Source organism: Morone saxatilis, unplaced genomic scaffold (assembly GCF_004916995.1).
Source record: "Morone saxatilis isolate NCDOM2014 unplaced genomic scaffold, NCSU_SB_2.0 Contig5, whole genome shotgun sequence".
Classification (NCBI taxonomy): domain Eukaryota; kingdom Metazoa; phylum Chordata; class Actinopteri; family Moronidae; genus Morone; species Morone saxatilis.
In genome coordinates, this window is record NW_023340095.1 from 1,389,020 (window position 1) to 1,400,467 (window position 11,448).

The 11,448-nt window shown below is 41.4% G+C and overlaps 1 protein-coding gene across 1 annotated transcript in view; it reads left to right on the forward strand.

Moving 5' to 3' along the window:
* The window catches only part of LOC118339132 (ribosomal RNA processing protein 1 homolog B-like), a 12,517-nt gene extending 1,195 nt beyond the window's left edge, over positions 1-11,322 (forward strand). Inside the window, exons 2-14 of the mRNA XM_035676669.1 lie at positions 674-751; positions 867-952; positions 1,080-1,141; positions 1,891-2,020; positions 3,607-3,671; positions 3,891-4,093; positions 4,342-4,490; positions 5,277-5,305; positions 6,107-6,276; positions 7,001-8,160; positions 8,424-8,588; positions 9,978-10,044; positions 10,786-11,322. Coding sequence (XP_035532562.1) covers positions 674-751; positions 867-952; positions 1,080-1,141; positions 1,891-2,020; positions 3,607-3,671; positions 3,891-4,093; positions 4,342-4,490; positions 5,277-5,305; positions 6,107-6,276; positions 7,001-8,160; positions 8,424-8,588; positions 9,978-10,044; positions 10,786-11,003 — 2,582 coding nt within the window. The 3' untranslated portion in view covers positions 11,004-11,322. The remainder of the gene's footprint in view (positions 1-673; positions 752-866; positions 953-1,079; positions 1,142-1,890; positions 2,021-3,606; positions 3,672-3,890; positions 4,094-4,341; positions 4,491-5,276; positions 5,306-6,106; positions 6,277-7,000; positions 8,161-8,423; positions 8,589-9,977; positions 10,045-10,785) is intronic.
* The last annotated feature ends 126 nt before the right edge of the window (positions 11,323-11,448 follow it).

The following is an 11,448-nucleotide window of genomic DNA, read 5'->3' on the forward strand; positions in this document are numbered from 1 at the left end:
GTGTGTGAGAGAGTGTGTGAGAGAGAGTGTGTGTGTGAGTGTGTGTGTGAGTGTGTGTGTGTGAGATCAATCTGTGATACACTGATTTTTTTGGGATAAAGAGAAATAATAATAATAATAATAATAATAATAATAAATAACTTTATGCTACAACACTTTTCAAAGTAAAGTTAAATGACCAGAACCAGGATTCAAACATTTCAGGAGGTAATAAAGCAAAATAAAGTCACACTGAAGTGAGGAAGAATCTGCTCTGATTGGTTGTTTTCGTTGTAAACGCCGTTAGGAACCAGATGTTCTACTGTCAGGATATAATGAAAGTTTGAACAAATGTGACTAAAAATGCTTTTAGAAAAAATGAACTTTAAAGCTTCTTACGGCACCGATATTCTGTCAGCCTACAGGACGCAATACATAAAGCTAAATGTATTCATGTTAATCTTTTGTCAGTTATTGTTCAGCCATCAAACATAATATTGACTATATCTTTGTCACAACCCTTTAAATAACGATTCTGAGCAGCAGATCTTCAGATGTATAAAACACAGAAGAGCAGCAGATCTTCTCTTTGTAGAGGCTGAACTGAGATTATTGTTGATTAAACAGTTGTTGATCAGCTGATTAACGTTACTGATTGTGAGCCGATAATGATTTGATATTTCCGTTGATTCAGTCTTTACTTTCTGTCTTCAGGAGGAGCTGTCGAAGCAGATCTCCAGTCTGATCCACAGTTTCCAGGACGTCGATGGACGTAAGTTAAAGTTTCCCTTCGTTTTGATTTTTTTAGTAAAAGCATGTAAATCAGGTGACGACACCTGAGGGAGGAAACGGTGTAGTTCTCACTACGATGACGATGTTTCCTGCAGAGTTCCTGTACCTGGAGAGCTTCCTGCAGACCTTCAAAAGGGAGTGGACCGGCATCGACCGGCTGCGGATGGACAAGTTCTTCCAGGTGAGCGCGACGCCAGACCGGACACGTACCGACCCGGTTCTACAGAGACCTCACTGGTCACTTTGGATGTTTTTAATTTGCTCATAAATCCAATTAATGATTTATTTTATCTCTCTCTCTTTAACAGCTGGTTCGCTTCATGTTCAGACAAACATTTGAGATGTTGAAGAGGAAAAACTGGGAGAGCAGGTAACGTAGTAAAACCTCGTCTGTAACAGTGGTTCGGCCACTAGGGGGCGCCAGAGATTTACGGGGGGGGGTCACTGGTCCTCCTTGATTTTAAGGGGTAAAAAAATTCTACACAGTTGGCCGATATCTGATACCTGAACACAAACTATATTCACAGAGCTTCAGTCTCTGATAAACAGACTTTATCAGAAAACAACCAGAGAGCTGATAGAAGAAAAGAAAATGCAAAATTTGTCAAAAAGAAGTCTGTGTTAGGGTGTTGTGATGATTTGTGCTTTTTTGCATCACAATTTTCATATTCACTGAAAAAAAACCTATTAAAATCATGAAGATTTAACATTTTCTGGGAGTTTTGTACCAAAAAACATGTTTTTATAAATCTGCAGCACTACAGTACTTCATCATGAAGCTGTTTATTGCATAGTGCACATGGCCATATTGCCATTTTAATAATATTTAGATAAATTTTGCAGATCCAGTATGTACACGTGTTAGAAATTAAAAAAAAATACATAATACAGACAGAAAAATGTGTAAAAAATCTTATCAAGAAAACTGATCTCTGATTAATATTTACAGGAAATAATTTGCTCAGAATTCATCCAACTCTGGTTTTACACAAACCTTCTGCAGTTGTTGTGTTCACTGTTCTACTGTTGCTGTTCTACACTGAATATAATATGAAATATTAATATTATAGGTCACTCAGGTCACGTTGTTGTCGTTTTAAATGCAGTTTTCTGTCTCAGTGTGGTCGGCAGGTTTCTGGAGCTGCTGACGGTGCAGGTCCTGCAGAGCGGCAGCGGAGCACCCAGCGGGCTGCAGTTCCACATCCTGGACCTTTACATGACTGAGCTGGCAACCGTGGGCTCAGCAGAGGTAACGCCGCCGCCGCGCTCCAGACACCCTGTGTATGTGATAAATAACAGGCAGTTGGGGGCTGACACGCTGTGAGTCGCAGCTGTAACGGAGGAGGTTTGATTGGAAACAGGTCAGATGATGTTGTTTTTCAGCGCCTCTGTGGGGGAAATGGCACCTTGGAAAGTAAAGTTTTAATGCTTAACACACATCAGGGTGCTAAAACCACAAGAAATAGTGATAGTCACATGATCACACACATAAATAAACATATCACTCTCAATTTAAAGCCCGTTAAGTTCTGTGTTTGGAGAAATATAGTCGGTATTTAACGGTGGATTCAGATTAAGGAGTCCTGTGTGAATGGGTCTGAAGGCTCATATTTACTGCAGGTCAGTCACTGAATACGGAACTAAATGCTCAGCAGGTGACAGCGATTGATCGAGCTCTCTGACTCGAGTGCTGCTGTTAGTTTATTTTCTCCTTTAAATCCCTCAGAAGGTTTTCAAGGTTGGAGTGAAATGTTTCTGCTCTCGTTGATGAGATGAGGAGTTCCTGGATCGATGGCCCCGCAGTCACAGGGAGGCTCTCAGGAGGCTTAATGAATCAAAGTGCCACTTTTAAGCTATTATACATTGAGAGCTTCTGTTTAACTGACCCACGAGTTCTTGTTCTTATTGTCAAACTTGAATCTGCTCTCTCTCATGAGGTTGACATTTCTGGTTCAAAAGTTAAATACAGTTTGATTCTCTCTCTATGGGAAATAAAACATAGTCCTATTTTAATGTATTTCTAAAACACACCGGGGTATCTGTCACACTTCTGACGTTGGATTTTATGATGGACGCAGGCAGGTTTTTATTCTTCCATTAAAGTTTTTGCGACATACGAGCACCTTGACCTCCACTGTTCCCCTGAAACTGACGTCTTAATTAGATTTCACACTGTGGAAACGAGCTGAGTGAATGACTTTCATTCTCAGAGTCTTACAAAGCAGCGTGGAGGAACTTGTGGTTGCTCACACAAGGTTTGAAGAGTCCTGACTTTAAGGTGCCTGTTAAGCATGGAGGTGGATCTATCATGTTTCCTGGTTGCGTTGCAGCCAGTGGCACAGGAAACATTGCACAGTTACAGGGACACATAGATTTAAATGGCATCAAACATCACGGCATCTGTAAAAGAAGCTGGAGCTGAAAAGAGGAAAGGATAATGATCCTAAACATACCTCAAAATCCACCACAGACGACCTCCAGAGACCCGACGGAAGGTCCTCTGACTTTAAATATCAGTGGAAATCTGAGGTTGGATCAAAAAGCAAAAGAAGAATCCAAAATACAGGAACTGATGATGGATGAATGTTTTATGTTCCATATCCTCGACAGGCACTTTACATCTGTTCTGTATCTGCGTTGTACATCGACAACGATTTGATGAATTGTCATTAAAGTGCAGCCTCAGAGTTTTGTCCTGTTGTGTAATAGTTTGAAGACTCGTTGCTGTTTTTCCCAGTAGATCTTAAACTAATCACTTATCAAACTGTTGTCGTAGTTTTCCAGTAATCAGTAAATCCAGCAGATGATATAAGAGCTTTTCTTTCCTCCTCACAGCTCACCGCCGATCAGAACTTAATCTTCATCGAGCCGTTCTGCAAAACCGCCGCCAAAACCAAAGAGTAAGTCCACGTCGGCTTAGCTCACGTTTGATTTATTGTACTAAGATTATAAATGTGTAATAAAGTTACCACCAGTGACTGATTTTCAAGTTAAAACATGTTTCTGTGATTGTTTTCCCTCCTGAGCAACAGTTCAGAGCGTCACATATAATATAAAGTGATGTTGTCTGTGTTCGATCTGCCCGACTCATCTGCTCCTTCGATGTTTTGTCTCGCCAGTCGGGGTCTTTTCAGAACCATCTGCAGCAGCATCTTCAGCGCCATTATCGACCAGGCTCCCTTCGCCATCGACGAGTTGATGAAGGAGGTGAAAGCGGCCTCGGACTCGGACTCGGGACAGGCTTCTGAAGGGGACGACGGAGAGGAGCAACAAACGGCAAGCAAACCGGTCGGCAAGAAGAAGACGGGGAGGCCGATTAACGGTATGGAAACTGACTGAACTATTTTCTCTATAAAAATCCTTTCCAGACACAGATTCAGACTAGCAGCGCTGTGGAAATGTACTGTGTGCTGACAGATTATTACAAAGCCACATGGACTCCTACAGTCTGTACAAGATACATACAGATAGATACACACAGACTGAAGAAGTCTGTCAGTGAGTAAAAGTGGGAGCTTGCAGTAGAAATACAGCGTCACATATTTAGTCAACTGGTTTCTTTGTTTTCAGGCAAGAAATCAACTGAAGAAGAAGAAGACGAGGAGGAGGAGGAGGAGGATGAGGATTATGATGATGATGATGATGATGATGAGCTTCTTCACTTGGAAGACTCGGACTCAGAGGCACCGTGTGACGAAGACATCGGACCAGTCCTACAGGTGAAGATCTGTTCACACTACGCTGATTATTAGCCCGATCAGCCAGCGTCAGTAATCAATACTCGCATTGTTAAAGAATTAATCAAACTAATAACTAACAGCAGTCAGCGTCAGACAACCTGATCAGCCTTTATCAGTCAGCTAGTGTTTCTGTAGTGGAGACTAAACGTTAACAATATCCAATCAGCAGTTTGATCCAACTAAAAAGTCCCTGCACCAAAACTCCTTAAGAAATATACATTTTAACAATTCTAATGTCGTAACAAACGTAATCTAGAAAACACGAGCTACAAAGCCGTTCATGTGTCCACAGGTCTGACTGTCAATACAGGATCAATATATCATCATAAATATAAACTTATCTGTATAAACTTTACAGTTTGTTGCTCAGCCTCGCGTTGTAGCTGGACTTCTAAATTATTCTCATTACGTAAGTGCTGGTTGGTGGATCCATAAACACCCGAACCAAACAACTCATAAGCTGCCATTCTCCGCACATTCTCTTCACTTTATTGTAAGATTTAGATTCAAATTAAACTAGTTTAATGAACTTTAAAACTCTTGATGTGTGCTTGATAAGTTGCACTGTCCCTTGGAACAACACCATCAGAAGTCATCGTCTGTGTGACTGAGCGCGAGGCGTTCGCTGTGGAAAAAAGTCTGTTCATTCTACCTCTGAGTGTCTGAACTAAACTCTTTCTGTTTTACCATCACCATGCTGGACTCACGTCGATGAGATGAGAATGTCTAATGGCGTGTTTGTTTGTGTGATTTGTTTTTCCGTAGTTTGACTATTCAGCTCTGGAAACAAAGCTGTTTTGATTTAGCGAGTCGCAGGCAGACGCGAGCAGAAGCATTGACAGAGACTCTACAACAATCATCAAAGTGGAGTAACCGACGCTTGTTTGTTGTGTGTTTAATGAGGCGCGCGCTCTGGATGGATCCACAGTGCAGCCGCTGTCGGCTTCCACACTGGGAGACGATAATTAAATGGCCAGTTTAATGCAACTCGCCCTCAAAGGGAAATGTTCGGTACTTTTAAATGTCTCTTTTATCTTGTGAGAATTGTTGAGGTCAGTCTCGCGTTATCTTAGGAGAAAAACGATGCAAAGATTGAATTAACTACAAAAAATCCACCAATAAACTGCAGTATGTGCAGCTTCCGTGTCTGTAAACCTGAAATCTGCACAATTTCAGATAATGTTAAGCCGACTGGCACATAGTCAATGTATAGGTTGGATTATTTTACTGTGCTACACAGATTCTATGGCCAAACTGTGACTTGTAAAAAGACTGTTGAAAATTAGGTTAAAATGCAGTTTCTGAACAGTAAAACACCTTCAAATCCTCACAGTAAACCTTTATTTATACGGTATTTTAAGTTGTTTGTTTATACGGTCTGTACATTGCACAGACCTCATATCTCATGGAAACTGCTCATGTGATGATAAAGACTTGTATTTATACGTAAAAATATGAATAAAACTCAAACAATCTCCGTTTTATTACAGTAAAGTTCAGTAAGCATTTGTTATTTTATTCATGTTGCTAATTAAAATAAGTGTACTACTCTAACTCTTTCTCTTTGCTCTCTCGCCACATTTCGTTGTTTGCAGACTGCGGGACCTCAGCGAGCATTCTTCCCCTCAGGATGAGTTATTCCAGAGGAGTTCCACAGCGAGGATGACCGACATGTTCGGCCCAGCAGGAAGAGATGAAGAGGAGACAAACCTTGCATGGAGGGATGAGGAGGAGGGAGGAGGCGCCAGCATCAAGAAAAGTAAAGGTACCAAATGGTTTACTGCTGTCTGTTTAGAAAAGCCACATCTTTTTACCATCCACTGTTTAGATCTGGTGCTTTTTAACTCTAGATTTGAACCGGAGGAAGGATTTTAGTCATCGGAATCTGGATCTTAAGTTATCAGGAAACCAGCTGAGGCTAACGTTAGCAGCAGCTCGCTCGAGCCAGCCCTCCGGGACGTCCTTTGTCTGTCCAACAGCGTGGTGAGAAGCTGTGATTGTTAAGGTGGAACTGCTTTATTCAGTGTGTTTTAGTGGTTTTAATCAGCAGTCTGGTTTGTTTTGGAGATGAGGAGACCTCTGTGGAAATTGGGCTCCGGTAGAAACCTCCTGGAACCATGAACACTGAAGGCAAACTAAACGGGGAGAAGCTGACTGCAATGACGCAATGGTGGTGAAGACACCAACCCCAGATCCACACTGCTGCTTCACCACCATCAAACTTCCTGTTATTGATTTGATGTGAGAGACCCCCTAGTGGCAGAAACTAGAGACTGTGCATTTTAAAGACTAAATACAATATAAACCTTCTTACTTACGGTCTCTGGTTTCGTACAGCGAGATGTTCACTGTGTAAAGAACTCGTGGAGGTCGTGTTATTGGATTTATTACCCATTAATCCAGTGATTTGATCTGGAGAACCAGGTCAGGTTCAGTTTCTCTTTCATGATGATTTCCAGGTTAACTGATCTGTGTCTCTGCTCCCTCAGGGAAGAAAAAGGAGGCTTCCACGCCCAACAAGCAAAACAAGAACTCTGCACAAGATGACGCAGAACCAGCAGACATAACCACAAACCCTGAAGACAAAAAGAAAAAGAGGAAGAAGAGGAAGAAGAAGAAGAAAGCAGCTGGCGAGGGCAACGTTGAGAAGTCTGAACAGGAACAGATTGTGGATCAAAGTTCGGTCAAAGAGACCGAAGCAGAGACGCAAAGCTCCATCTCGTCTGTAAAAGTCACCGAGGACGCTGCTCCAGAGGGTCGGTCGGAGGCTGCTTCAGTTACAGTTTCAGAGGAAACCAGCGAACCGACCTCCTGCGCAGCCGACGGCGGCGAGGACCAAACTGAAAATAACACGAAGGAGGAGCCGGCAGAGAAAAAGCAGACGAAGAAAAAGAAGAACAAAGGCCTGAGGGCGAACTCGCAAACAGACGCGACTGCGGCCGAATCGCAGGTCAGTGCGGAAGCAGAGATCAATGCGACACCTGAAACTGACGCCACGACCGCCGCCAAGAAGACAAAGAAAGGTCTGAAGAATCTGGAGGAGGTTGAGGTCAACGGCGTGAGCACAGAGGAAGACGCCACTGCCGAACCTGAGAAGCCGGTTGATTGTACGACGCCAGGCAAGAAGAAGGGTAAGAAAAAGAAGTCTGATGAAGCCGCAGTGGTCGAGGTAAAACACGCTGAAATCACGTCAGTTGGCGAGGAAGACGTCACAGCGGCGCCGCTCAAAAAGAAGACAAAGAAAAAGCGCAAACAGGAGGTCGCAACACTCGAAGCCTCATCTGCTGCAACGCCACTGAAGAATAAAAGAAAAAAGAATGAGAAAGAGCCCGCAGAGGAAGAGGATGGAGCGGTGGCGGAAACCCCTCAGGTGGATGCTGAGGAACTGCCCATCACCATGACAACACCAGCAAAGAAGAAGAAAAAGAAGCCGGCGGCAGCCCAGGTGGAGGAGATCAATGATCAGACGGTCGGAGGTGAAGATGAAACCGACTCTTCCTCCGGGAAAGTGGCCAAGAAGAAGAAGAAGAGGAAGATCCCCGTGGTGTTCGAGTTCGAGGCCGACGAGCTGGAGGCGGAGGCGGCGGCGGCGATCAACGGCATTGCAGAAGAAAAAGTGACGACTGTAAAGAAGAAAAAACTGCTCGGCGTAAGTGTTTAATGTTGTTTAATGTTTCTAAATAACGGTAAAGACTTTATTAAAAGGCCATCGCAGCAAAACACAGACACAATAAATAGGAAATCAAATCTAAATGTAACATAAAAATAGGAATGTTTAACTCTACAGTTGCAGAAACATCTCTTAGTTGTAATTTAATGATTAATTTTCACGATTTCTGCGATCAGAAGAATCAACAAGACGGATAAAATGTAACACTGAGACGTAATTGACTTGTAAATTCTCTGTGTCAGGATGTCGGAGAGCCGTCAACTCCTCTGAGCGCTAAAAAGTCCCAGAGGAAGGTGAAGACTCCCGCGGGGTCGGCCTTCATCACCTTTCAGAGCGGCGCCGCCACCCCGACGCCACTCTACTGCAAAACCAAGGGAGGTCGCGGCACCCCGCCGTCCAGAAAGAAGGTACAAGTGATGAAGAGTCCGAAGTAAATCACACAGATGTTTGAGGCAGATCCGAGCAGCTGTTATAATCACTGTATGAGCTGTTTCTTTACATGGAAGAGCTAAATAAATATTCATTAAAGGCTAATTTAACATTAAATCCACAGTTTGTATTTACAGTAACGTCTTTATGCTGATTCTGTTTCCTGTCTGTAATGGTTATTGTAATTATTATAGTAATTTCATCCTGCAGTGTTTCCCAACCTCGGGGTCAGATGATTAATAGTATAATGATAAAGTAATAGTTATATGTGTCACAGTCCTTCAGACCTCGAAAGATTTCAGGTCTCACACAAGTCCTGGAAAACCATTGAAAAGCCTGGAAATTGATTTAAAATGACAGAATATCCTGGAAAATATTAGATTGTATTTTTGTCCCTCCCTTAGATCGGCTGTATTTAGTTTAAAACTCCACTGTTTGTAGGATTATCTGTGTCAATACTCGTTCTACTGGTAGATTATAGGACTGTTTTTGATAAAGTTCTGTTCTTTATTGTCCAGAAAAACTCCTGGAAAATGATTTCTTAAGAGGAGATTGAATCCTGATTCTCAGAGAACAGCAGTGGAAATGCTGCATGCAGCCTATTAATGGTCAATTAATGGCTGTTCCCAAATTAATTTTAGTTAAGTTAAACGTGTCAATATGAGACCTGCTGGTAAATTATATGAACGTTTGTGAACAACCGCTGTCCTGTTACGTGAAGAAAAACTCCTGTAAAATGATTTCTTAAAAGGAGTTTGAACCCTGAAAACGGTTATTTTAACAAAAAGAAAATGACATCAAGGGACAATCGCTCGCTTCAACAGGAGGAAGTTGTTCAAAGATATAAACTGAATATCTGTAGCAGAATTAGATTATGTAAACAATATAAAGGTTTGTCTCCCGTTCTGTTCTTTTATATGATTTATGGTTTATGATTTATCTCATTAATGCAGCAACATCAGCGGTGTGGTTTCTACATAAATACACTGCAAAGAAATCATATCAAACTATTATTCATTTTATATCTACGTCACTGAATTCGTAAATGTACAAAGTGAAATCTGTATTTATGGACATGTTGTTGCTCTATAAGGAAAATATGTTCCTTTACTGACAGTTTGATTATGTTGATGTGTTTTGATCCACAGAGATTAACTGATTGTTCGTATCGTTCTGCAGAGAAAGAAAATCCATAAAAAAAACAGAAATGTTAAAGATTTTGTCCCAAATTGATTCTTTCTCGCTTTATTTCTAAGGAAAGCTTCTGAAATGTCTCAACTATAATGAATCCAGACTCCTTATTGAGCCCGTCTGCCTCTCTGATTATCGTATTGTTTGTAACAGCGGGTTTATTTTCTGTTTCACAGAAGACTCAAACTCCCAAATCAGAATCCAAAAAGGTGACCTTCGGCCTGAAGAACAATAAGACAGCCGGTAAGAAAGTGGATGCAGTTTTATATCGATGATAAAGACGTATTGAAGACGCTGCACAATGTCAGTAAACAGTCTGTACGTTCGTATTCTGCAGCCTTGTTTTATCTGAAGAAAACAGAAGTGAAAACTCGTCCATAAACTGTTGAATATCTTTTGTATTCTAGATGAAATTGATGGTTCCTCAAAGTGTCCAGTATGTTTACATGTGTATAATCTAAACTCCCAGTGCTGCCGACACAGTGAAACAACGACTATAACGAAGACATTTCATCAACGGGAGAATAAAATAAGAGATAAAAATGTTCCTCAAATTCAAATTTGGCACAATCAACTCTTAAATAATAATAATAACCATAATAAATCTCTTTTGTGAGACTTCCTTTTATTGTTTCTTTCCATCTTTTGACAGATGGACTTAATAATTTGAGCCAGTTATCAGTTGTTCAGTACAGACGCTGATGATTTTCCCAGATTATCTACTGAGTTATTTTTCTTAATAAACAGCCCCCAGTGACATTTCTTGTACCTAAATGTCAGAATGAGTTTAAAAACTGGGCACAGTCGTTACATTAGCGTTGATCCCAAAGTACTTCACATAAACCGAAAACAGCATAAAAACATAAAAAATATAAAAATCGATATAAAAATAAACTCCAGGGAGACAAATAAAGTAAAAACCACTGATTAAAACATCTCACATTACATTAAATATCTCCTTTTTGTCTCCCTGTCACGGTGCAGAGTTTAGGAAGACCGATCGCAGCCTGCTGGTGAGTCCAGACGGGTCGTCACGAGTTCCCTTCGACCCGCAGCAGAAACCCAAGTTCGGGGTCTTAAAGTCTCCAGGGACGCCGCTCTCCAGCAAGCTCAAAAAGACCACCAACGGCACCAGGAAGACCGGCCCCGACGCCCCAAAGAGCATGCCCAAGCGACGGCCCTCGGCGGCGGACTTCTTCTGACCGCCGGCGAACTCTTTAACGGACTGATCTCAAACAGTTTTTGGAGAGATGATATATATAGAAGTATTTTTATGTTTATCTGATGTCAGTGTTGCTTTCTGCCTTCCTCGGGTGACGTTTTAATAAAGTTGCTCATTCCAGTTTTTTCAATTTTTATCCAGTTTGTGTGAATCAGTTTGATTAATGTGGAGAAAGTATATTTTGAGGAAAATGTACGTATTTTTTTAAGGAGAAAAACTGTAATAATTGAGTCAAATTCAAAACATTTTAATGCATTTTTTAGACAAATTAGTAAAAACCAATAAACCTATAACTTTAATAACTCATCAAATAAATGTGGTTCAGTGAGACTAAACAAGGCTGAGCTTCTTAAACCTGCATTCTGTCTAATGGCAAGCAGGGGGCGACTCCACTTGTTGCAATTAAACACTGATACCATTCAGTC